The following is a 27,981-nucleotide window of genomic DNA, read 5'->3' as shown; positions in this document are numbered from 1 at the left end:
CGGTTGGTCTGGCTGCTTGGTGTGCACCATAGAGAGAGCGTCATCTCCTGTTCAAGCACTCGAAGTCTGCTGGCTGCGTAGGACCGTGAAAGTGGTATGGCCTCTTCGTGTGTCTTCAAGAACTGCCCGAGCTGCATTATCGGCGTCTTCGTTTCCTATGACGCCGCAGTGACTTGGCAGCCACTGAACGTCACGTCACGTGGTGTCCTTTTTCATGTGATGTATGGAGTAGGCATCTAATATCAAACTCGAGCTGTTCGAATGGCCCGCGAGGCAGAGCTGATATCACAGATTATAGGGCTGCCTTTGAGTCACTGAAGATTGACCATTGTCGAGATGGTACCCGATTGACGAAACACAGTGCAGCGCGAAGAGCAGGTAGTTCCGCAGATGCCGATGTCGTTGGGTGGTCAGTCCTAAAGCTGATGATAATAGCTCTTGCTGGGACAACCACAGCACCGGACGAACGCTGGATTTTTGTGGAACCATCAGTATAGATATATACGCTGTCCGCGTACTTCTCGCACAGAAGAAGCAGAGACAGTTGTTAAAGCACATGCACTTGTCAAACCAGCCCCACAGTCCATCTCAGTGTACCAGGAAACGGGAAAATGTCTGAACTGTCGTCGCTGGTTGACAACTAAGCCTCGATCCAGGCTATTAGATTGTTATTTGTTATTATGAAACTTAATTTATGAATAAGCTTTCTGTGCGAAACCATGTCGAAAGCCTTGCCAAACTCCAAAAATATTCCATCAATTTGTTTGCCTTTGTTACTTGCTTCTGAAAAATCGTGAATAGTTTCTGCCAGCTCTGTATATGTCGAGCATCCCCTTCTGAAGCCATGTTGGACTTTCGATATTACGTTATGTCCTTCTAGAAATTCAGTTAAATGTTTATAAATAATATGCTCAAGTAGCTTGCATGCAGTAGACGTAAGTGAGATTGGCTGATGGCTTTGTATACTTTTTTTTGTCACCACGTTTATGCAGTTTATTTCTTGTGACTTTCCAGTCACCAATATCGCACATAAATATTTGGAGCACCCTTCAGCATACTGCTTTAGAAAGGCATTTGGAATGTCATGTGGACCGGACGATTTCTTCACATCACGTTTTAACAATAGATTAAACACTCCATTTTTGTATACGATAACATCAGGGGTAGGACGTATAGAATTATTTAATGGTGGTAGATGACCATTGTCACCAGTGGAAGCAATTTTGTAAAAGGTGATTAAAGGCAATGCACGCTGTATTATCATCCCCCTACACAAGTGCCATCAATTAAAGACATGTCAGTTGAGCCAGAACTTGGAGTAATCACCTCCCAAAATGTCTCAGGCGAAATTTTAATAAATAATGGGAGTTGAGTACAAAAATAGCTTCGTTTATCAAATGCGATCTGGGGTTGTGCAAGGGACAGCTGGCTTTTCCCGTTTCTTCAGGCGTTTTAGCCTACGCTGCAAATGCAAAGTTTCTCTGTTAATCCAAGGACGGCGGTTACACGACTTCTTGGTTATCATTGGAATGAAAGGCTGAAGACATTCATGAAAAATGTTTTTGAAGACAACCACAAATCGTTCATAGTGCTTGGATTGTGTTCAAAATCTTCGTAATAAAATTCCGGTACGTCAATAATAGATTCATTATCTGCCCGTTTAAAATTTGTAAGGCTCTTAATATCAGCTAGGAGGTTTAATAAATCATCTTTTAGTGCCAATAAAACTGCCTTGTGGTCTGGTATACCTGTCACAACACCGCAGGAGGCGTTTGCTGCAATTAATTTATTTTATTTGAATAATGAATGAATGCTACCCCTTATAACAAGGAGAACGAAAATACATGCAGATTTGTGCTGGATTCTTGTAGGCTCATTTACAATCTGCATAAGATCCAAATGAAATACCAGGTCCAGCATTTTACTCTCCATCAAATTGAATGATTGGTTTGAAAAATTGGACCAATCACTGTTTGGGAAAATGAAATCACCGGCCATAATTATTCTATCTTCTGCTTTTACATGACACTGAAAATATTCTTTTAAGTGGTACAAGATAGCGACAGAAGAGCTCGGAGACCTATACACAGCTCCAAGAATAAGCTTAATATTACTCGAATAAAGTTTACAAAACGTGCCACCGATTCCAGTAATGTCAGGTAGCCTCATGAATGGCAACGATGGTTTAAATAATACAGCAACTCCTCTACATCTTCTGTCGCGATCTTTCTTAAATACCTTATAGTTATTTGGAACAAATTCGTTGTCATATACATCCTCGCTTAACCATGTCTCAGTCATCACCACAACGTCAGAGTTCTGTGCAAGTAAGAGACCCTGCAAGTGAGACTCTGCAAGTGAACGACTTTGTTCACAACACTACGACAGTCAACATTTAAAACTCGCAAACATCCTGCTTTTGGTTTGTTATATCATTTAGCTATAGAAATCTGATACCGCTTGTTTGACGCTTTGTCCCAGGTGATTAATGCCCCATCCACACTGAATTTATCAGACTAACTTTACCTTGGCCCCTTTCGCCCTTTCTTGTGCAGAACTTTCCCATAGTTTCTTCCTTATTTCACGAACGCCAAGAGAGGTCCTCGGAAACTGATATTTTAGAGCCTCTGAGTTTTGGGAGAGCCCTTCAGTAATGAGATTTTTTCACGATAATCCAGAAATCTCAAGATCGCGGGACGATAACCATAATTTTTCCTTTCCATTTTTTACTTTCCCAGCCATTTACACAATTCTATTCCAGTAACAGTTGCATGAAGCTTTTCAAGAAAAACAGATTCCTTTATCTTCGTGGCCAGACTATCAGAAGTTTCAGTGCTTTGTTCTTCAATGCCATAAATAATCAAATTATTTATTGGACCCTATTTTCTAATTCACCCACTTTGTTTAAAAAGCTTGAAACATTTTGTTCCAATTCAGCCTCAGTGGTCTTAAGGACACTTACGCCTTCCTTGAATGCTCCAAGAGAGGTCACTTTAACTTCTAAACCACTCAAACGCTCATGTAAACTTGCTACATCCTCTTCAAGCTTTCCTTGTTTAGTCAAGACAGCATTGATTGAAGTAGTAATGTTATCCTTCCCCGTTAGAAGTTTACAAGAATTTGCTCTTTTGTACGTTTGTATGAACGGATGTCAATAGCTGGATTTCACCTGCACATTGAAATGAGCGAGTCAGAGGAGCAGCTTGTTTGCGTGAAATTCTGTGTAAAATTTGGAAAATCTAATACGGTGAAATATGAAATTCTAAAAATAGCTTCCCGAACTTCAGCTTCAGGGAAAATTGCAACACAAGAGTGGCGGAAACGTGCTAAAGAAGACCGTCTATTTCAAAAAGTACTTCCCCTGTGGAGGAAGTGGACAACGCAATTCGTTACAGCGTCAACGTATATTACTCCAGCTAGATTAGGGACATATGTTATCATGCTTTACTTTTTGAACTCAACTATAACTAATTTTACAGAGTATCGACACCTACAATGTCCTTAGTACAGAAATTTCTTCAGAACTAGTAAAACTGAAGTACCTTTCTATCGATTACGGTGTTGGACACCTTCCTTAAAGTGTTATCGATACAGAGCTTCGCTGGCCTCCTCCCTACTGTGCCCATTCTGTAGAGATGAGGCAATTGATCATTTTTTCTTATGATGTCATCGACTGGCAAATGCAAGGAAAATATTTTAGAACAACATTTAGACAAACAAGAAATGAATTTTTAAATACCTGAAATTCTTTCTCTCAGAGCTTATTCTTTTGGGCAATATCGCAGGGATGCTTCCTCAGGTGTTAGACTTTAAAATTGTTTCAAATAAGATATTAAGCTCTATTGCTAATTCTATGACTTATTTTTCATTGCTTTGAATCTTCCCAATCATTTCAATTGTCTTCTTGGCATTATTATTCGCGTTATTTCAATTCCATCCAAATCTTGGCCAAACACCAGTAATGAGTATGGGCATACTCCTTTAATGTATTTTTCTGGTGTGAGCCATAAGATAAGGACAAACAAACAACCATTCTCTGACAGCTCGAGAAGTAGCTGAAGAGCCTGACATCTCAAAAGCTGCATTCGATGAGGTTCTAACCGACATCTTTGGGTACGCGCCGCTTCGCAGCAAAATTTGTGCTGTGGCACTTTCCAAACGAACAAAAACATACGATACTGTAAACATCACACATAGCTCGTGGGACGGGCTATGTGTGATGAAAAATTCGGGAGAAACACGGGCGGGACAATTTTCCCACGACCAAAGAAAGCGCGACATGTTTTTCGAAAGATGAAAATCAGTAGTTCCGAAGCTGTCAGTTACTATAAGTTTTATCCGCAAGAAAAGACCGTTAATAAAGAATGCTATCCGAAAGTTTGAAACATTCATCATCATAATCATCATCAGCCTGGTTACGCCCACTGCAGGGCAAAGGTCTCTCCCATACTTCTCCAACAACCCCGGTCATGTACTAATTGTGGCCATGCCATGCCTGCAAACTTCTTAATCTCATCCGCCCACCTAACTTTCTGCCGCCCCCTGCTACGCTTCCCTTCCCTTGGGATCCAGTCCGTAACCCTTAATGACCATCGGTTATCTTCCCTCCTCATTACATGTCCTGCCCATGCCCATTTCTTTTTCTTGATTTCAACTAAGATGTCATTAACTCGCCTTTGTTCCCTCACCCAATCTGCTCTTTTCTTATCCCTTAACGTTACACCTATCATTCTCCTTTCCATAGCTCGTTGCGTCGTCCTCAATTTGAGTAGAACCCTTTTCGTAAGCCTCCAGGTTTCTGCCCCGTAGGTGAGTACTGGTAAGACACAGCTATTATATACTTTTCTCTTGAGAGATAATGGCAACCTGCTGTTCATGATCTGAGAATGCCTGCCAAAAGCACCCCAGCCCATTCTTATTCTTCTGATTATTTCCGTATCATGATCCGGATCCGCCATCACTACCTGCCCTAAGTAGATGTATTCCCTTACGACTTCCAGTGCCTCGCTGCCTATTGTAAATTGCTGTTCTCTTCCGAGACTGTTAACAATTACTTTAGTTTTCTGCAGATTAATTTTTAGACCCCCTCTTCTGCTTTGCAGCTCCAGGTCAGTGAGCATGCATTGCAATTGGTCCCCTGAGTTACTAAGCAAGGCAATATCATCAGCGAATCGCAAGTTACTAAGGTGTTCTCCATTAACTTTTATCCCCAATTCTTCCCAATCCAGGCCTCTGAATACCTCCTGTAAACACGCTGTGAATAGCATTGGAGATATCGTATCTCCCTGCCTGACGCCTTTCTTTATTGGGATTTTGTTGCTTGCTTTATGGAGGACTACGGTGGCTGTGGAGCCGCTATAGATATCTTTCAGTATTTTTACATACGGCTCGTCTACACCCTGATTCCGTAATGCCTCTATGACTGCTGAGGTTTCGACAGAATCAAACGCTTTCTCGTAATCAATGAAAGCTATATATAAGGGTTGGTTATATTCCGCACATTTCTCTATCACCTGATTGATAGTGTGAATATGATCTATTGTTGAGTAGCCTTTACGGAATCCTGCCTGGTCCTTTGCTTGACAGAAGTCTAAGGTGTTCCTGATTATATTTGCGATTACCTTAGTAAATAGTTTGTAGGCAACGGACAGTAAGCTGATCGGTCTATAATTTTTCAAGTCTTTGGCGTCCCCTTTCTTATGGATTAGGATTATGTTAGCGTTCTTCCAAGATTCCGGTACGCTCGAGGTCATGAGGCATTGCGTATACAGGGTGGCCAGTTTCTCTAGAACAATCTGTCCACCATCCTTCAACAAATCTGTTGTTACCTGATCCTCCCCAGCTGCCTTCCCCCTTTGCATATCTCCCAAATCTTTCTTTACTTCTTCCGGCTTTACCTTTGGGATTTCGAATTCCTCTGGACTAATTTCTCTTCCATTATCGTCGCGGGTGCCACTGGTACTGTATAAATCTCTATAGAAATCCTCAGCCACTCATTGAAACGCTTGAAATTGAGGAGGGAAAGCTCGAAGGCTTCTTAAGAACTGCACCCGACGCTCTATCATGATAATGCACACGCCCCCACATATCTGTTCATAGGAGAGTTTCTTTTTTTGTTTTTTGCACACGTTTCGACGATACTTCTACCCGAACTTCCATATTCACTAGTCTTGTCCAGCAAACTTTTTAAGCTTTGAACGCTATTAGCTCCCGCTGTCAGCGACCTTCAAGTTACCGTGAGCGAAAAGCCAGAGCCGTCATCCGGGCACTGAAACGAGATCCCCCCACCCTTTTTACAGGACCGCATTAAATACTCTAGTTACTTCGAAACAGCTTACAAAAAACATTGCATCCGGTTTCTTCCTAATATTTGTTCACAATATCCCTGAAGCTATAACTTCTAGTACGCTGAAGTTTTATCTGTCACTTCCAATCCCGGCGTTTCAAAAGGCAGATACGGGACACTATACAGTTGATTGTCATCTGTTGGCACTGAAACAGAGTTACCTGCGCTCTCTTCAATGCCAGCGGTCCATGAGCCCCCGCGCGTCCTGCACGACTGCAACGCCGCCAGCACGCGGCAGCGCCCAAGTCAGTAGCGTCCGGTGCACCGCGGATGGCTGTTTGACCGAGACGAGACTTGCAATGAGCAATGAAGTTCTGTCTGCGACAGGAAACTGTTGCGTCCATATGGAGCCGTGCACAGTATGGTGTGGTGCAGTGTGGTGCGGTGGGGTGTGTCGTTGCGCACATGCACTACATCCATTTTGATTTGTGGCTAATATCATCACCACCCAATCTGCTCTTCTTTTTTGTTGCCTACGCTGAAGTGTGCTTTCAGAGGACACATTGCGGTGCTGATGCTGTTATTTACTCGGTGTACGACAACGTGGACGTTCATCGCACTAAAGCTGACGTGGACGCGAGCAATGTGGAGCACCTACCAGAGCTGCAAAGTTGCGCCACGCTCACACAGGACACATATCATCTTAAATCGGGATCAACAAAAAATCCAATTTCTTCCTTGGTCAGGAAATGACATTTCAAAAAAAAAATATTTTAAATCTATATTAAGCGACGTTTCTTTCTCTTCTTTTCATCCCATTTCAGCGTCGTCGACTGGCGTCATTGAAGCCAACACTTATGTGGACACCATTTTGAGGGAAAAGATGCCACTCCTCGTGAGGGGATCGCCGCAGCTTGCGGTCATCGGAGATTTCAGTTTCAAGGTACTTGCACGAGTGCTGCTCTAGGACAGTGTTTTTCAGTACAGATGGAAGCGAGTAACTTAAGTTAAACTGCGCGTCTCGCGGATGGGTTGTGATTTAGAAAAAGAGCAAACAAAGACGGTATACGCAGAGAGGTCAACCAGACGAATGACCAGTTCGCTCCTCTGCACTGATGCTAAGAAATAGGGAGAGCAGAAAGAGGAAAAACGGGGAAAAAAGCGAACTTGTCGTGCACAGCGGGAGAATGCACTGGTTGGTTGTAAACGGTCCCTCAGGCCGGTGCACTTCAAGAACTGATTTAGCGCGTGAAGAGCATTTTGCGGCAGCAACTGATGTGACCATGGTCCGAGTATCATTCACTTAGATAACTGACTCGAACACAGCCGATTTTAAGTTGTCCGGAAAGGCAGGCGCGCGAAGTCGTGCCGAGGAGAGGTGCACAAGAGGCACTCAGTGATTTTCTCGTATCAACGTGAGTTGTACGTCGGGCTTTCGACCGTTTCAGTACAACAGGGGCAAGCATGCGCAATCACCACTTACAGCCATAAGTGGTACAGAAACGTTGCTTCCCTGAGATTTCTCTTGGTGACTGCTGCGTCATTTCCCGCCTGGGCAGCGTGGAGCACTTCCAAATGATCACTCGTGTGTTGCAGTTTCGCCTTACAAAGATGGCGAGCCTTTTTTTAATTAAAAAGCCTTTTTGTAGTGTTGTTATAGCAAGGCGTTTGGTCATTGCGCCTTATAGGCTTATATGACACACGTGTGCTGCCTAATTTCATGCATTAACTCTTTTGGGAGTTGTCTGAGTGTGCGTAAGCATTGCGCCACTTGCTCGCCTCCGCGCTGCCTGGTGCTATTACCAATGTTATGAAACTTGATCTGACTAGTATAAACGACAGCACCGCTGCGACACGGACTGCTGCGGATGGCGCGCAAAGTGAATTGATGAGGCAAGCAGACTACTGCAGGTGGTGGCATCAGGTGTGCTGATGACGTTCCGATCATTATCAGCCGTTGTGGCACTGTGGCGCCTTATCATTCCGCGTCGAACGGTTATCAACCGTGACCAACCGTAATCCTGTGGTGGCTGCGTATGACGCAGCTGCGCGGCCGCCTACCTTGAAAGCGATCTACGATGGAGACAGTGCGGCGAGTGCTGATAGCTTCGTGCACGCTCTGTTCTTGCCGCTGATTTCGCGCTGAAGCGAGAGGCCGCACGAAGGTCAATTTGTTCGCTGATCCGGGCTCTGTATTGAAGGCGATCGCCTCACGTGACTGACTGACTGACTGACTGACAGACAGACAGACAGACAGACAGACAGACGGGCGTTTTTCCTCATTCGGTAGGCATAGAAATAGTTACGTATTTAATATTCTCCCATCTTCTGCGACATCACTCGTTTCAAACTCATTCAAATACGTGTCAGAGTAGCTGTAGAGATTTTTTTTTCATTTATGACGTTGAATTTAGCGTTCTTACAATAAGGAATGAGCTCTGATTCCGCAAAGTTACAGTGAAATGTCGAGGTCATGTTGAGGTCAAATTGCAACACCCCATGGTCACTATTCTGTCTTATCCTCTAAGTATAGAGGATAGGAATTTTCGTTGCGCTGAAAGAAACTGAATCCAGAGTATTCAAACATTGACCAGCATTGTATCTGGCTGCGTAATGTAAAGGTATCTGTCTGTGTAATGTAAACCAAGTGCACTGATATAAGAACATTTTTTCAGCATTTACAATAAAATCTATTCGTCACAGGAAAAGGCACACTCCCCGAAATACCGGAGCAAAATGCCCCAACAAAATCATAGGACACGTAGGAAAAAGGCAATTAACATGACTTACAGCGCCGTGGTAAACAAACGCTGAAGCAGAATTTGACAAGCGGTATAGGCAAGCCCCCACTACAATTCTCGTGCTTTTTCAGTTCACGCACAGTCATACTAATTATAACTTGGGGACCACATCAATGCGGAGAGACGGGATGCTCTGCGATACAGCTATCAGTATGCCGCCATCACGACTTGCTTTTCTATGATGCGGTACCTGTCGGAACTAAGAAATCGTTGCTGAGAAATTTAACGCAAATTAAGTTGATCTGGCTTGTTTATTGCACTTCTAAAGTTGTCGAAGATAACAGGGACGGACAAGTAAGGAGCGGCAGTGATAGCACTTCCCCTCGCTGATTATTATGGGGTTGTGCGTTGCGACTGCAAGTTACGGACTACTTCCTTCCTCAAGTGTGACCGAGTGTTGGTAGAGGGTACACGAGCTGGATAATGTGCTTAATTATCACAGTTATTTTAGGCGCGAGTTGTATTACCGTGAACTTCCTCTCGAAGCCCGTCATCATGTCGATGATAAAGTTACTACGCGTTACTTACAAGTAGGGGCCCTATAACGTAAAACTATTCTAATATGTTTTTATTCGTATCTCCTGAGGTCAAATTGGCGTAAACGCCGACGCAAGCATCGGGCGGTCACTCGCAGGGTTGTCTGAACGAACCAATCAAGCGTTCTCCTTGTTCAAAGGAGGTCACTTTTGTTTGCTTAAAAAACGAATAACATTGCCTGCACTGAGCGGCTCGTCTTATCTAATTGGCTCACAAGAGGCGAGGAGCACGCTCAAATGGAGAGGCATTCGATGAGGCCGAGCCACTGCACTGGCTATCGATAACAGGATGAAGAGGGTGGTGCCGGCGTCTGCGATTGGTCCGCTTTCTCTTACTTAGCTTCCGGTGTGTCGTCGAAAATCGCGTTGGCATGCAACGGAAGCTTAAGAATGACACTAAAACGGATACTCAGCAAGAAAAAGTTGGCAGAACGAGGTCTTAAACGTGCCGAAAGTTCTCGAAAACGTTACACGGCCACGCAAAAAGTTTTGTTACACGCAAATAAACCCATGCTCTCCGGCAGGGGCGAGTAGCCAGTGCCGGAGCGATCGGCGGCAGCCATCTTTTATTCCTTTCGGAACGGGGCAGCCTGCGGCTATTCAGAAGAAAATTCAGTTTTGTTCGGCATATTAATGCATCTTTAACGTGTACACGTCACTTTGACGCGTAAGCTTTTGCGGTTTTGTGACGTCGCGTAAGAGGCAGGTGAAGTGGGTGTGGCCCGAAAACTTTTGACCAATATCCGAGGGCTAACGCCAAAAAGGAGTCGAATCAGAAATAACTATTTCTTTTGTTCGGTCAAATTATGCATAGTCAGTGTGTACAGGTCATATCAGATGGGGAACTATCGCGGTTTTCGTGACGTCGCGTGACAGACAGGTCAAGTGGGGGTGGTCCAAAAAAGCTTTTGACCAATCGTGGTGGGCTGATTGCAAAATTGGAATAGAAAGTTTGGAATAGCTTTACGTTATAGCGCCCTTGAAATAGAAAAGTTTGGAATAGTTTTACGTTATAGTGCTCCAGCTTATTGGGACGTGTTCTAGAACACTGGCGAGAGAGACAACGATTTGGCATGTTGAGTTAGCTGCTTCTCAGCGTGCCTAGTAGTGAGTGAAAAGCCATCAGGTACACATACGTCACTCTCCTTTAGTGTTGAGTTGCCGACCAGGGAGAGGCGGACTTCGATAACCGAAGGCACTTGCTATGGATACCGGCACACACTGGATTGAGCACCACCAACGAAGCGGCTCACCGCGTTGCTCGAGGCCTCACTCACCGAACACCATCGGAGGAAGAGCTCCCACGGGGTACTGCAAACGTCTGGGCGTGGGAGGATCGTATGACCAGGTTTCACGACATCACGACACACTACCAGTTACAAAGACGCGTATACCCATTCCCTCACGCTAGGTTAGACAGGACGCAAGCAGCACACTTCAGACAACTACAAACGGATTCTTACAGAAACCCCAGACTCATGCACGCCATGTATTCAGGCGTGTACACTAGAAACAGATACACATCGTGTGGTGAGGTTGCCACACTTAATCCCATGTTATGAGAGTGTCAGGAGTTAACAAACAAGTCGGGCAGTGCCGACCCCTCCGTCTCTTCCACCACCAGCCTCCGTTCGCACTGGAAGACCACACTGCTCAGTTCGAACCTGACAGCACAATTCTGGGCCGTTCAGAAAGCCGAGGAAGCCGCTTCGAGACAAGGTCTCGGAACCGCGTCCGCGGCGGGTCCCCAGACCCACTAAAACAGGCCGGACTCAAATCTTATTGATTTGAAAATAAAGTTTACACTCACTCGGTATTTGAATCGGCTGAACTTTACAACTACCGGTTTGCGTTTGCCCGCGCAAAACGTCCTACGCAGGCGATGAGCGTGTTCAGTTATGTTCGGGGTCGCATTGGGATCTAAGAGTGCAGCGATAATGCTCATAATCTTTACTTCTGTTTAACGCCACGTCTCACTGCTATTCATGACGCCACGGAAGGTCAGGTTATCTCAGCGCATTTTGTCCTCGAGATCATTAAACCATAACAGCTAATCGTCTCGTTGATTCATACGGCACCAAATAGTTTTGAAGGTAGATTGAATAGAACTTTCAATATTAGGCACGACAGCAATGTTCGCCCCAACCTTGGACATAGCCTCGTTCAGGGTGACCACCTGCTTTCCAAATGATTCTTCTGCCATCTTAATTTCGTTGATGGCGGCTGACAAAACAGCAATCTGTTTTTTTTCGCTGTCCATTTTACGTCATTAGTCGAATTAGCGCAGTCAGCTCACTCGACAAGCGCGAGATTGCTCTCGATGTCCCTGCCAGCAGATTAAAAGACCCACAGTATGTACAAATTTGCTAATCGCGTTGTACCGAACATGAGGGCACAGAAACAACAATAAGTAACGGTTCCCAGAACATCTGGCGTAGATTGAATACGTTCTATTATAAACTTGAAGAACGGGAAGACGTGAAAGGCGAACCACCATGTCACCGGCATCCACGTCCAATGAACCGCGTGAGGGCGATGGACCTTTTTAAACACTGCGTTACGCTCTGTGTTTTCCACAATGAGGCTGCCGTCATGCGTCGTAAGAAGACACCACCGACGAAAACGCAGCCGTCTGCGTGCAGGCTGGAGCGGTCACCATGCGCTGCAGGACCAGCCGCAGCAGAACGACTGCAGAATCTGTCGTCCAAGCTGAGCGAAAAAAAAAAAAAACGGGCTGCGGCAGACTGTAGAATGTGAACCCCCGGAGGGTGAACCACTTTGCCACCGGCGCCGCTCAGACACCCTTTCACGCTATGTCCGAAAATCTATATATAGCTGAAAAAAGAAAGACTGAGACAACTCCGCAACTTTATACCGACTGAAGACGTCGCAGTCCTGTGAAGTGCATCTGTTAGTGCATCTGAAGCCGACAAATATGATGCACAAGTTTACAGATTACGTTAAATTCTTAGGACGTTCACGAGAGTTTTGCAAACTTCCCATGTACAAGCCAACTATAGTGTAATTTTTCAGAAAGGCGCATATTACATCAATATATTGCGCCTTAGGTGTCATGCAACATTGGTGCAATCGAAATTTTTGTGATGTCAATTTTTTTTACTCATGGTTTACAGTGCTGCAACCTCGATTCATCAGTTCTTCATGACAATTTTCTGACGTTCAACCAGTTCTGTAAAATGTTGACGGCATAAATAAAAACACAAAATGTCTGACGTTTACGATACTCCTTAATGCAAAATTTGAGCGCAGCTATACACGTGTTTCTCACTTCGCGGTATATTGAGGCAAAGAATTTGAGACCAAAATCACCGCTCCGACTGGCAGTGGGCCAGTGTCGTCAGTGCCTTCGCAGAGGAAGGGCCAGTATGGGAGCGCTGGCATGATGAGCGGCAACAGAGCCAGTTGTGGAAGAAGACGACGACGAATGTTCGAGCAGCGGCAAGCGCACTCGCCCGGTTACGCTGACGCTCAACCCAGGAATGGGCGCCTATAGGAGCTGCGCTCTAAATAAATCCAAGGACACCTAAGCCCTTCGCATGAGTTGTGAAGGCGAAAGCATTAATCTCAGCTCGAGCACCGCTGGACGGTCCTTCGCGTTATGAACTCCTCGCGGGCAAGCGAGCGCGTTGAGACGCTGGGCCAACGCCTCCTAGATAGCCCAAGGCCGGTGCGCTTCGATCCAGGCCGTCATCCCCATTAGATTCTATTGCATGAGTGCCACAGAATCTAATGGGGATGCTCCAGAGTAAGCCGCGGTGATTTTGACGTCCCCGCTTTTGCCACGCCAGGCTTGACAACGGAAATTTTGGTCCAAGTAGCATGATGTCATCGAGCAGAGTTCACAGGCTAGCTGTCTACGAGGTGCTGGTTTAGATTAGTGGGCCAGACACTCGGCTTCTTAGCGTGGGGTCGTAGGTTCGTATCTCACTAAGGCGAACTGGGTTCCTCTCGAATTTATTCCTTACTTTTATACATTTGTTTCTTTAAAGAGGTCACCGAGGCGAAGTTAGAACGGAGGCAAGGGCTTGCGCGGACAAGGAACGCACGGATAACACAGGCTTCCGAAGCGCGAGGGCAAAAGTGACGTGGCGTCGCGGCAATGCCCTTTCCCCTTACGCAACACATGGCGAGCCAGCGCTGCAGCAGGTGTTCCCCTTCACCGACTCTGCTCCGTCGAGGCGGGCACGGGATGTGGCGTTGCAGCCAATGGGAATTTTGGTGTCATTTCACTGCTACAAACGCGGCTTTTCGCTTAAAGGGCCATTTGATGCTTTCGCATCAAGAAATATAGAACATCGGTAAAGCCAAACCTTTTATCTTCTTAATATGACAAGTGTTATGAATTACGGCGCATCGGATGCCAAGAAAGACGATTTCTCCGTTTCCATATTTATTTAAATAAGCGCTCGTGAGCTAAAGCTTCTTCGCATCGAGTGACGTTGGGCACTACTCCTGCAGTAGGATTTCAGCCCAGTTATTTAAAAGAAATGACCAACCCTTCCCCTACCTGGAAATGGCTGTAATCGAAGCTTGTCCTCCTTGCACCTGACCTTCGTCACGGTTAAGTAACCCACAGGTAATGGTGCCGCATTGCTTCGGCCTCCCGCTTCCTCAGATCGGGATCTGCTTTTAGTTGCTGTTGGATTCCCTGGAATCGGGCAGCTCTAACAGCAGAATCGGCGCGCCGACGGCGAGCCCTTCCACGGACGAATTCTTACCGCCGCTCGTTGAAGGCTACCTGTTCCTAGGGGGGAACGCACAACACGTGGCCGTCATATCCCTTTTCGGAGACTGCTGAACGGAAACGCAGACGGTGCAGCGCGCGTGAAACCCTTTCCTGCCCTTTCCCTCCCGGCGGAAGCTAAACGGCTATGACTGGTTGAGCGCGTGGTGTGAGCGAGCGCCTATGCAGCTGAAATTCTTGCTAATGACTCGCGCTCCGGCGCCGACGCAGCTGTCAACTCATGAATCCGCCCTTTCCCGAATCCGCTTTGCTCTGGGAGTGACTGTTTTTGTTTTACGTGACCATGATAACGCCATCGAAACTTGTGAGCCAATACAAGCTTCGCTTGAAAGAACACGCGCTTATGAAGGCACAAGAAGAAAACAGAGGCGTGCCTTTCTTATACCCTACTTGTGGGCTTGAGGTCAAACATTAATGTTACTGAAAAACTTGTGCAGGAACCATTGACGATGACTGGCAATGAAAGTGAATAGGCAAACGCGTTTAGAAAGATATTTTGGTTAATAAGGAATGATGCACTTGAAGGCATACATTTGTTCTTGTGAAGATATTTTGTGATCATTGTTGTTTCATTTCTACGGAGAACAAAGGAGTCAAACAAACATATCCGTAACGGTAGTGTAGCTGGCTATGCATGTAACCCGTTTCCATGTGTGTGTTGGAACGAGCGGCGCGAGCACCGGCGGGTTCTGAAAGAGTACTGTTACGTTTCGCCTACGACGCGCGGTTTAGCCGGCGCGGATGCAACGGACGCCGGGGCTTCGTTCAAAGCGGCAGACATTTTGGCCCGTTCGGCGCCGCCGCTACGCCTCCCCGCCAAGCGCGTCCAGGCATGTTCCGATGCCACGTGTCTTCATGTGCGTGTGTGAGTGTATGTGCATATTGGTGCCCACGCTTGTCGAAGCGCGGCAGCCGGGGAGAGGAGCTCCCAACAACTGTGAAGCGAGGGGGTCTGACAGGCGCCGACACGACGTGTGAGCCACCTTCTCCTCCCCATTGTGCCCGACAGGCGCCGACACGACGTGTGAGCCACCTTCTCCTCCCCATTGTGCCCGAACGGCGCCGGCACGACGGCTGCGCCACCTTATCCCATTGTTCCCGAGCGGCACCGTCACGTGCTCGTCTATAGAGGGGTTCCTTCTTGCCCTCAACTGCGAGAGTATAAAAGCAGCTGCCCCCGGACGCCAAAAAAAGGGCTCCGATTTCTTCTGTTGAGTAAAGTGCACTCCCGTCTCTCTACTTCGGTCAACCTGACCGCCAACTCTTTGCGATGTTAGAATAAACAAGTTGTTTTGTTGTTACCAGTCGACTCATGCTTTGCCGGGACCTTCGGATGCTTCCAGTTGTACCCCAGGCCGCCAGGCCAACGCTACCCTTGGGGCTTGCGACCCAGGTGCAACAACGGGCGTCAGCGCCGAGTTCCCAACAACTCGTGCCAGCGGCGCGATTACAACAACTGTCTGCCAGCGGTGAGATCGCGACAACGGAGGCCAGCAGCGAAGAGATGCAGTTGACTGTATGCTGAGCAGCTCAACGACCATCCGGGAGCAGTGCAACGAGCCCTGTGTGATGACTGGTTGCCTGCAGCGGAACGACTGCGCTGAACTCTTGGCTGCGAGGTTTGGTGAGTGCGGGACTTTCTTCTTCTGAGCTTTGCCAGGCTTTTGTTAGTGTTAGAAACAGAGCTGGTAATTGTGGTTGTCGTTGCTGCCGGGTTAGTTTGCGGCAAGACAATAGTAAGCAGTAGAGAAAGCAGCATTCAGAGCAGCCATGGATTTGAAGTCGTTGCGCAAACCGAAATTGCTGGAGCTTGCAAGAGAGTTGGGTCTGGATGTCTCGGACAAACTCAGAAAACCAGAACTGCTAAGGGCTATTCTTGAGTTAGAAGCTGAGGATGACGAGCTGTCGGAATGCCTTGAGACCATTGAGGAAAGGGAGACGGCAAAAAGACAGGAGCGCGAAATTAAAGAACGGAAAGAAAAAGAAGAGCGTGAACGTAAAGAACAGAAAGAGCGAGAGCAACAAGAGCGTGACCGTCAACACGCTTTGGAAATGAAGCGTCTCGAGATAGAGATGGAACGCGCTCGTAATGGAAGTCAGGCACACGGTGCAGGAGAACGCGTATTGTTCAAAATGACTGACCTGATGCGGCCGTTTAAGCTTGGAGAGGACATTGGTTTGTTCCTGGTTAACTTTGAGCGAACGTGCGAGAAGCAGGGGTTCTCTCGGGAAACGTGGCCACAGCCCTTGCTCACTTTGTTACCCGGCGAGGCGGCCGACGTAGTCGCTCGCTTGGATAGAGAGGAGGCAGAGGATTTCGACAAAGTGAAATCGAGTCTGCTAAAAAAGTACAGGCTGTCAGCGGAGGCGTTCCGTCGGAAGTTTCGGGAAAATGAGAAAGGCAAAAGTGAGTTTGCGTACAGGCTTATGTCAAACATGCAGGAGTGGCTCAAAGAAGAGAAAGCGTTTGGTGACCACGAGAAAGTTCTGCAGTGTTTCGGGCTAGAACAGTTTTATAGTCGGTTACCGGAGAACGTGCGGTACTGGGTCTTGGATAGGCCAGACGTTAGTACAGTGGCTAAAGCCGCCGAGCTAGCCGAGGAGTTTGTGACGCGTCGGGCTCGCGGAGCTAAGGACGGTCAAAAGGGTGAATTTGGCTCCAAGTTTGAGAGGCCGAAGTTCACACCCATGAGAGCAAAGGGGAACACGCGTAGTGCGGATGCGAGTGGAAGCAGTGCGACCGAACCTAAGGAGACGGCGGCAGCCGAGGCCGAACGCAGAAAGCGGTTCGAGACGAGGCAAGCGCGCTTGTGTTATACGTGCCAGAAGCCGGGTCACTTTTCGGCGCAGTGTCCGGAAACAACACCAAAAGTTGAGTTTTTGTCATTATGCAGCACTGACGAGAACATGAAGCTTCTCGAGCCTTACATGCGAGACCTCCTCGTGAACGGGAAAGAGTGCCGAGTGCTTCGCGATTCCGCAGCTACGATGGATGTAGTTCACCCCTCCTACGTAGAACCCGATATGTTTACGGGCGAGTGCGCATGGATCAAGCAAGCCGTGGAAGCTCATAGCGTGTGTCTGCCCGTAGCAAAAGTGCTTATTGAAGGACCTTTCGGAGCGCTTGAGACGGAGGCGGCAGTGTCATCTATGCTGCCCCCCCAGTACCCGTACCTATTTTCAAACAGGTCCGATCACCTCCTGCGCGAGAAGGGGCTTTTGTTTGGTGAGGCTAGCGTTCAGGCCTTAACCAGATCGAAGGTTCGGGAGCTCGCTGCAAAGGCGGTAGTTGCGGCGCCGACGTTATCAAACAATGAAAAAGGGTCAGAGGCGCAGCAAGCTGATATTCAGAGCACGCCCGAACTGAATAAAATTGAGTCTGTAACGTTAAAGGCACCAGATACTGGAGAGGAAAATCCCGATGCAGGAAAGTTAGAAGAGCTATCTGCAGATTTGCTCATCGCGCCTACGTCAGACGGACTTGATAGGTTGCTAAAAGTCAGCCGGACGGCTTTGATAGCCGAGCAAAAGAAGGATGGCAGCCTAGAAAACGTGCGCTGCAATGTCAAGGAAGGTATCGCCAGGAAAAATGCGCGTTTTGTGGAAAGAGGTGGAGTCCTGTACCGGAAGTATCTAGACCGCAGGGGAGTGGAGTTCGATCAGCTGATCGTGCCTCAATGCTATCGTCAGGATCTGTTGCGCTTGTCGCACGGGGTTTCGTGGTCCGGACACCTAGGAATTAAGAAAACTAAGGACCGTCTCTTGCAAGAGTACTATTGGCCAGTGTGTTTTCGGGACGCAGACCACTTCGTGAGGTCATGTGACACCTGTCAGCGGGTGGGCAAACCAGGGGACAAATCGAGGGCGCCGTTGAGATTGGTACCTATCATTACGGAGCCTTTTAGACGGCTCGTTATTGATACAGTGGGACCTCTGCCGGTAACAGCCACGGGGTACAGACACATTTTGACTGTGATCTGCCCAGCGACAAAGTTCCCTGAAGCAGTGCCGCTTAAAGAGCTCAGCTCAGTTGAGATAGTCAATGCACTACTGTCCATATTTGCGCGAGTTGGTTTTCCTGCGGAAATCCAATCAGATCAGGGCACAGTGTTTACTAGCGCTTTGACGACAACTTTTCTCGAAAGGTGTGGGGTAAAGCTGTTACACAGCTCAGTGTACCACCCACAGTCGAATTCCGTTGAAAAGCTCCACTCCGTCATGAAGCGCGTGTTGAGAGCATTGTGTTTTGAACATCAAACTGACTGGGAGCTGTGTCTGCCTGGGGTGATGTTTGCATTAAGGACCGCGCCGCATGCAGCTACGGGGTTTTCGCCAGCTGAGCTGGTGTACGGTCGCTCGCTGCGATCTCCGCTTCGCATGCTTCGAGAATCGTGGGAAGGCAGGGGCGACGACCCAGTCGTGGTGGAGTACGTGCTTAAGCTCCTCGAACGCTTAAGAAGGGCACAGGAGTTGTCAGGTGAAGCAATGGCAAAGGCCCAGCAGAGGGCCAAGGTTTATTATGATCGGACCGCCAGGGCCCGTCGTTTTGAGGTGGGCGATGAGGTCATGATATTGCGCACATCGCTAAACAACAAACTAGACGTGCAGTGGGAGGGCCCAGCACGAATTGTTCAGAAACTGTCGGACGTTAACTACGTGGTGAGTCTGCCAGGAAAGCGGAAAACACAGCAAGTTTACCACTGTAATCTGCTCAAACCTTATAGACAAAGGGAAGCAGTGGTGTGCATGATGGTAAACGTTCCTGAAGAGCTTCCGGTCGAGCTTCCGGGACTAGGCTCAGTGACGAACAGGAAAGACACCGATCAGGTCATTAGTGACTTAGTCAGTGGAGCATCGCTGTCGCCTGAGCAGAAAACCGAACTACACCAGCTCTTACAAGAGTTTCAAGGTCTGTTCTCTGAGAGGCCTGGTAGGACTTCTGTACTTACTCATGATATAGAACTTACCTCCCCAGAGCCAGTACGATCCAAGGCGTATCGGGTGTCACCCCGCCAGAACGATATTATGGAGGCTGAGGTAAAGAAAATGCTACAGCTCGGTGTTATTGAGGCAGGTGAGAGTGCTTATACCTCCCCTTTGATTTTAGTTGAGGTACCGGGCAAGGAACCTCGTCCTTGCGTCGACTACCGCAGGCTTAATTCCATCACTAAGGATCAAATTTATCCGATCCCTAACATCGAGGAGCGCCTTGAGAAAGTTAGTAGCGCTCAGTTTATTTCCACCCTAGATCTTGTCAGGGGTTATTGGCAGGTTCCACTTACAGAAGAGGCTAGTAGGTATGCGGCGTTCATTTCACCAATGGGAACATTCCGTCCTAAAGTGTTGAGTTTTGGTTTGAAGAACGCGCCATACTGTTTTTCAAGCCTCATGGATAAAGTGTTGCGGGGACAGCAAGAATTCGCTTTACCGTATTTAGACGACGTAGCGATATTCTCCGCATCCTGGTCTGAGCATATGGCACACTTGCGGGCAGTATTAACCCGCCTGCGCGAAGCGGGCTTGACAGTCAAGGCTCCCAAGTGCCAGTTAGCACAGGCCGAGGTTGTCTACCTCGGTCACGTGATTGGTCAGGGTCGTCGCCGCCCCTCTGAAATAAAGGTGGCCGCTGTGCGAGACTTCCCGCAACCGCGCACGAAGACCGATATTCGGTCGTTCTTAGGTGTAGCCGGCTACTATCAGAGGTACATCCCCAGGTACTCTGATATCGCGGCTCCCCTGACGGATGCTCTAAGAAAAACAGAGCCTCAAACAGTCGTCTGGGACGAGACAAAGGAAAGAGCTTTTAGCGCCCTAAAGAGTGCCCTAACAAGCCAGCCTGTGCTACGATCGCCAGACTATACAAAAGGGTTCGTTGTTCAGTGCGATGCTAGTGAGCGAGGCATGGGCGTTGTACTGTGCCAACGGGAAAATGGAGAAGTAGAACACCCCGTCCCGTATGCTAGTCGTAAGCTGACCAGTCGTGAGCAGGCGTATAGCGCCACCGAGAAAGAGTGTGCATGTCTCGTGTGGGCCGTTCAGAAATTGTCATGCTATCTAGCCGGCTCGAGGTTTATCATTGAGACGGATCACTGCCCTCTCCAATGGCTGCAGACCATCTCTCCCAAAAATGGCCGCCTCCTGCGCTGGAGCCTCGCTTTGCAACAATATTCCTTTGAGGTGCGTTACAAAAAGGGGAGTCTCAACGGTAACGCCGATGGCTTGAGTCGAAGCCCCTAACGTAGGAATCGGCCTCAAAATTGTTTGTTACTGATGTTTTTCTTCCTGAGGCAGTATTTTTAACATATTGCTTTTGTTTAGTGTTTCAAAGTGATGACATGCTTTCTAGTGCAATTTTCCAATTTGTGGACGCGTTCTGAGTGCTGCTAGACTACTGTAAGGAACTAGGCAGTGGTATAAAAGGGGAAAGAGCCTGGCAGGGCTTAGTGAGGGTTGTGCCGTGCTTGCTGACTGAGCGGTTGAGTTTCAGCGTAGTTCTAACGCTGGCCGGGAACGAGAACAAAAGTGTGAACTCTCCCGAAGTCACTTTGCAGTGTCCTGTGCGAACCTGAACGAGAGAACGAGGCCTTCTCTGTGCGCTGCGCTCAAGAAACGTCGAGGGACGCCCGACTTCGGTTATGAGCATCATCGAGCGACATCCCTCCGGACAGCGGATGCAGTCCCCTGACCATCGGGATCTCCTTCCCCCGGCGGGGCGGTCTGTTACGTTTCGCCTACGACGCGCGGTTTAGCCGGCGCGGATGCAACGGACGCCGGGGCTTCGTTCAAAGCGGCAGACATTTTGGCCCGTTCGGCGCCGCCGCTACGCCTCCCCGCCAAGCGCGTCCAGGCATGTTCCGATGCCACGTGTCTTCATGTGCGTGTGTGAGTGTATGTGCATATTGGTGCCCACGCTTGTCGAAGCGCGGCAGCCGGGGAGAGGAGCTCCCAACAACTGTGAAGCGAGGGGGTCTGACAGGCGCCGACACGACGTGTGAGCCACCTTCTCCTCCCCATTGTGCCCGACAGGCACCGACACGACGTGTGAGCCACCTTCTCCTCCCCATTGTGCCCGAACGGCGCCGGCACGACGGCTGCGCCACCTTATCCCATTGTGTCCGAGCGGCACCGTCACGTGCTCGTCTATAGAGGGGTTCCTTCTTGCCCTCAACTGCGAGAGTATAAAAGCAGCTGCCCCCGGACGCCAAAAAAAGGGCTCCGATTTCTTCTGTTGAGTAAAGTGCACTCCCGTCTCTCTACTTCGGTCAACCTGACCGCCAACTCTTTGCGATGTTAGAATAAACAAGTTGTTTTGTTGTTACCAGTCGACTCATGCTTTGCCGGGACCTTCGGATGCTTCCAGTTGTACCCCAGGCCGCCAGGCCAACGCTACCCTTGGGGCTTGCGACCCAGGTGCAACAACGGGCGTCAGCGCCGAGTTCCCAACAACTCGTGCCAGCGGCGCGATTACAACAGTACTTTACGCTGCTGGTATTTCTTGCGTCCACGCCGCGTCGCTCTAACGTATGGCTTCTTTGCCTCACTCCCCACCCCTTTCGCACCCCATAGCTCTGCAACGAATAGGAACATTCAGCTAGGCCGATATGCCACAATGACCGTGAATTGCCCAACTGCGTCTCACCTGTCAGTGTGACGGTGATATTATTTATGGCATGTGACACGTATACGTGTTTCTCGAGGAGAATAGATCGAACAGCTGGCAGAATAGATCGGGATTCACAGGTGTGAGGTACAGAGTTAATGATCGACGAAAGGGGTAAGTGGACCTCAGTATGAAGAACAGTGAGAACCAATGACATTGAGTAGGCTTGCGTTTGAACAGGAGTGAGATTCCGGTTAAAGTGAGCATGGACGCGAGAGACTGAAGAGTGTGGGCAGACATGTGTATATGAGTGAGTGCCGGGGAATAGGAGCAAATTTGAGCAGAGCGTGAGTGGGGGTGCTGGTGAGTGCTATTGTAATGAATGAATTAATTCTGGAGTTGTGGAATGAAACTGTGGGGCCAAAACCACGATTTGATTATGAAACACCCCCTAGTGGTGTACCCCGCATTAAGTTTGACTGCCAGGGGATCTTTAACGTGTCCGTAATGCACGGGACACTGGCATTTTTTTCTTTTCTTGCATTTCGTCTCCGTCAAATTTGACCGCCTCGGCCGGGATTTGATCCCGTGACCTCGTGCTTAGCAGCGCACTACCGTATATCCGCTAAGCCACTGCGGTGGGTAGTGCCGTTCTGGACTATGAACGCGCGTTGAGAGTTTCTGAGTAGAAATGGCTTCAGTAGGAACGCGAGTGAGTGCCGACAAGTGTGCGTGCACATGAGCGCGAAGGGCATGCGAAAGTAGTGGCGGGTATTATATATGAGGTATTTTGCCGGCAGGTGTCAAGGGACCGCACCATCAACCGCGACATGGAGGTGAACATGACACGTGGCACGATCGATCGCCTCGATAACGCCCTGCAGCGGCTGAGTGACTGCCAGGCGCCCGAAGATTATGAAGGACAGACCATCATCTATTGTTACCTCACCGTGCAGGGACTCAACGTAACCTTCACTGCGTTGGTACGTCGCTGCCATCTAGAGCGTCGCCGTGCCACTGCTTGCGAAATCTCGAAAACATATTTATCAGTTCGAAGTTTTTCCTTGACATTGCTGTGAGTTGGATGGCACCTGCCCCGAGAGCGGAGCTGTCCTCGAGATTTGACAATAATTGTTCTCAATTCCTGCGATGAAAGGGTATTTACTCCAGAGCATTCGAGTAGGCGCTGCAAGTGCACGGCAAAACCTATTTTAAAAGGAAGTTGAAAGGAACAATTTACTGGATCTTCGTATTTTTTTTCGTTTCTTGTGTTTCCTTATACAGAGTGTCCCATGTAACTTTAGCCAAACATTAAGAATATCCAAATGCAACGTAGCTGGAAAGAACCAAAGTAATGTTGTTTGCCGTTGCTTGGAGATACTGAGAATTCTTTTTCATTTTACCTAATTGCATCATTAGTCATAATTAATTAATTAACTTCTCAAATATAATAATTAGACAAAAAGTGCCAATGACAACATTGTAGAGCAACATGAAAAACTCCCGATACAGCTCTCTGTTGCTCAATACGTGCTACATAAACGTGTTTTACCGAGCGTGGAAGAAGCCCGCGAATAAACGCAAAGCGCCTCGACCGGCCAGTTGCGCGGCAATTTTGTGTGCATTTGCAGGCTTCTTTCGGGCACGGGCAAACACTTTTATGTAGCACGTATTGAGCAACAGAAAGCTGTATCGGGACTTTTTCATGTCGCTCTACAATTTTGTCATTGACACTTTGTCTAATTATAATATTTGAGAAATTGATTAATTAATAATGACTAATAATCTAATTAGGTAGAACGAAAACAATAATTGGAATATATCCAAGCGACGGCAAACAACATTACCTTTGTTCTGTCCAGCTACGTGGCGTTCGCATATTTTTAATGTTTGGCTAACGTTACCTGGGACACCCTGGAGTATAACCAACCCTTATATATAGCCTTCATTGATTACGAGAAACCATCTGATTCAGTCGAAACCTCAGCAGTCATAGAAGCATTACGGAATCGGAGAGAAGATGAGCCGTATGGAAAAATACTAAAAGATATCTATAGCGGCTCCACAGCCAACGTAGTCCTCCATAAAGAAAGCAACAAAATCCCAATAAAGAAAGGAGTCAGGCAGGGAGATACGATTTCTCCAATGCTATTCACGGCGTGTTTACAGGAGGTATTCAGAGACCTGGATTGGGAAGAATTGGGGATAAGACTTGATGGAGAATACCTTAGTAACTTGCGATTCGCTGATGATATTGCCTTGCTTAGTAACTCAGGAGACCAATTGCAATGCATGCTGACTCACCTGGAGAAGCAAAGCAGAAGGGTGGGTCTAAAAATTAATCTGCAGAAAACTAATGTAATGTTTAATAGTCTCGGAAGAGAACAGCAGTTTACAATAGGTAGCGAGGCACTGGAAGTGGTAAGGGAATACATCTACTTAGGGCAGGTAGTGACCACGGTTCCGGATCATGCGACTGAAATAATCAGAGTGCACGTTAAAGAACCCCAGGTGGTCAAAATTTCCGGAGTCCTCCCCTACGGCGTGCCTCATAATCAGAAAGTGGTTTTGGCACGTAAAACCCATAATTTAATTTTTTTAAATAATCAGAAGAATAAGAATGGCCTGGGGTACGTTTGGCAGGCATTCTCAGGTCATGAACAGCAGGTTGCCATTATCCCTCAAGAGAAAAGTGTATAATAGCTGTGTCTTACCAGTAGTCACCTACGGGGCAGAAACCTGGAGGCTTACGAAAAGGGTTCTACTTAAATTGAGGACAACGCAACGAGCTATGGAAAGAAGAACGATGGGTGTAACGTTTGTGGATAAGAAAAGAGCAGATTGCGTGAGGGAACAAACGCGGGTTAATGACGTCTTAGATGAAATCAAGAAAAAGAAATGGGCATAGGCAGGACATGTAATGAGGAGGGAAGATAACCAACGGCCATTAAGGGTTAGGGACTGGATTTCAAGAGAAGGGAAGCGTAGCAGGGGGAGGCAGAACGTTAGTAGGGCGGATGAGATTAAGAAGTTTGCAGGGACGACATGGCCACAATTAGTACATGACCAGGGTAGTTGGAGAAGTATGGAAGAGGCCTTTGCCCTGCAGTGGGCGTAACCAGGCTGGTGATGATGATGATGACGTGGGACACCGAGTATAGGGCAACTATAAGATATAAAGAAAATAATGGAGGAATACCGGAGAAGCGTAACTAAAACGATATTGCAAATTTAATCTATTCGCTTGCATACGACGTTCACGAACTGGGGTACATGATATAGCTGATGGATGGAAGCGGAAGACCAGGAGACGAACTGATGCAGCTTTTCGTTCGTAAGAGCCACGTGTCATCGGTCGGCCGCAATTGCTAATTATATTTTTTTTATTTACAAATACTGCAGCCCGGAAGGGCTATTGCAGGAGTGGGTGAATACAATATGTGGAAAAAACAAAACAAATCACTATGCAAAAGAAGCATATGTAACATGGCTAAGGAGAGCACTCAATAGCATCCCCCAATTCTCTATTTGGTAAACAACGGATGGAACCAGGCAGGTCATTCCAGAGTTCAATTGTCCTAGGAAAAAAACTGTATTCAAACGTGTTGGTGCGAGCAAAAATGACAGATAAGTTTAAGTCATTGCTGTTTCTCGTGATTAGGGGCATTGCACGGGTCAGATATCTGTTAGGGGAAGCATAATGTGGAGAATAAAATAGAGAGTGTATATGTCCAACAACGAGACTGGCATGTACACCTGTGAGCAAAAGTATCCGAACTATGGATTGCGCCCTAAATATAATTTTCTTCTCTGTCCGTGAATGCAACTTCAAAGTAATGTTGCAGTCCAAACTTGGCATTACAAATTTTCTAGTGCACTCGTCAGTGTCCGTTTATGCGTGTTAATTACAAATAACTTTTGTTTTTTTTTGGTGCCCCTGTGGTCCGTATATTTTTGCTCACGGGTGTACCTGATCTTGGCAACGGTTCTAGCATAAGGACGCTTTTGTGAATACGGGGCCAAGATCGCATAGGGTAGCTTTGATTCTAGAATGATTCTTGACCGAGGCGCTCATTTCGCAGTCCATCACTGACAGGCCACTTGAACGCCCTTACGTGGTCATCCCGCGAAGTGAAGGAGTGTGCTGGACTGGGCTGGTTGGTACGTCATTATGACGGGAATAAACAGCGCTTGAACGGGACTACGCGAGGACGACAGAATAGGCGCTGAACTAACAACCACTGATTTGCTGCGGGGAATGTAATATATAAAAAACACAGGCTCAGAGCAGAAGACCAACAAAAACACGAAATCTCGCAGCTATGCAGGGAAACAGAGGGTACACTGACACAGGAGTTTCCATGCGAGTGGATACAAAACACTTCGCAAATCTCACATGCTCTTTGCTCTTTGTATCTACGTAATATTATGCATTTGTCCAAGATAGGCTGGTAGCGGCATTCTTTGCAGTGTACAGCTGAATGACTCGGTACTGTCCTTTTTGAACAACCAGCTGAGAGAGCATGTGAAATCACTAAAAAGGTGTGTATCCACGTGACGTGACGTGATGCGCGTGAGTACTGGCGCACGCACGTGACATGGTGATTTCAATCCTATCCCTGCGCCGATAATCTGGTTTTGTTGGTCTTCTACGCTGAGCCTGTGTTCTGCATATATATTGAATTCCCAACAATAAACCAGTGGTCTTTAGTTTAGTGCCTAGACTGGCGTCATCAGTTCGTCCCGTCCGAGCGCTGTTTATTCCCGTCCCGCGAAGTAAGCACACTGACGCTAACCGCAATTTTTACGGTGCCACTTGTATTCTCGACTTCCTTATCTCGAGCAACATCGCACGTAAACACATGCTTTGGATGGCACTACCTACTGGCCAAGGTAATAACTTTGTCGTACTAAACGCAGGTGAAAGACGACCCCCTGGCCGCTGCTTGGACGATCGCTTGGGTGAATGTAGCTGTTAGAAACGCCACGGCTCACTTTGAAGCCAGCGCTCCTCCCGGTCGGGACGGGACTCTCCGCACCTTCCTCATCCATGACATCCGTCTCGACGTGACTTACGACAGCAACCTGAGCCTTAACGTGCACCGCAGCTGGAAGTTCAAGGAGGAGATAAATGACAGGGTCAAGAAGGAGCTGATGGACATTTTTCAGTACGATTACAAAGACCTGCTGAGCCGTGCTGTAGAGTCAGTGCCGTTTCCCAGGCTCTAACCTGACTTTGAGTGCGATGAGCCAGACGGTTACAACGACAGAAGCGGTCGGCCTTGAATGAGTCGTGCCACGAAGCGTGCAGTCCCGTGGTCCCTTGTAATTAATCATGCTGTTTGAGTCAATTATGTGAATTCTGGGGTTGTTTCTTTTTCACTTTCGAGGACTCTTGTGCTGCCGCCTTTACTATACTGATTATAGTTTTCTCATGAAAGTCAAGCCCGATCCATTGCTCGTGCGATAAAGCTACATGTAGCGTTAAAATTACAAGCCCATTTTTGTGTATGTGCTAGAATAACAAAAGTGACGCTGTGTTTGTGCATTCCCAAAATAATAAAAACTTTTCTCTATACTTTTTTGACGTACGGTTCTCACGTGTCCTATATTTCTACAGTACGATCTAGCTAAAGCAAGACATTGCGTGCCTCGGCAACTTCACGTTCTCTGGAACGGCGTGGCATGAACTGTTAAAGCGCCGACTTTGATGCATGCAGTGTTTAGAAAATATGCGCACTTGTTTTCAAAGAGAAAAGTAGGCCGTTTCATATATTGGTCAAATTATTTTGTTCTTTGAGGCTATATACCCCGCGTGTTTGCCTGAAATGAGAGCAGATGCCGCAAGTGGACATGTGTTCTGCGAAATCGGTGAAATCGAGAGCTTTACGTGGAAGCCCAGTGGCATGCCTGTCCCTGATGCCTGTCACAGGCCTGTCATGCGAGTCTGAGAAAAATGAAACAAAAGGACCTCAAGAAATGCACGCCCACGT

At 47.6% G+C, this 27,981-nt stretch overlaps 1 protein-coding gene across 3 annotated transcripts in view; it reads left to right on the top strand.

Annotated features, from left to right (window-relative positions):
- Window positions 1-27,564, top strand: part of LOC142570944 (salivary anticoagulant protein P23-like) — a 34,177-nt gene extending 6,613 nt beyond the window's left edge. For all 3 annotated transcript variants that reach the window (XM_075679246.1, XM_075679248.1, XM_075679247.1), the window contains exons 3-5: window positions 7,111-7,229; window positions 22,789-22,971; window positions 26,909-27,564. In XM_075679246.1, the coding sequence (XP_075535361.1) occupies window positions 7,111-7,229; window positions 22,789-22,971; window positions 26,909-27,217 (611 nt within the window). In that variant the 3' untranslated portion in view covers window positions 27,218-27,564. The remainder of the gene's footprint in view (window positions 1-7,110; window positions 7,230-22,788; window positions 22,972-26,908) is intronic.
- The last annotated feature ends 417 nt before the right edge of the window (window positions 27,565-27,981 follow it).

This window comes from Dermacentor variabilis, chromosome 2 (assembly GCF_050947875.1).
Source record: "Dermacentor variabilis isolate Ectoservices chromosome 2, ASM5094787v1, whole genome shotgun sequence".
NCBI lineage: Eukaryota > Metazoa > Arthropoda > Arachnida > Ixodida > Ixodidae > Dermacentor > Dermacentor variabilis.
This window is presented reverse-complemented; position numbering and strand designations above follow the sequence as displayed.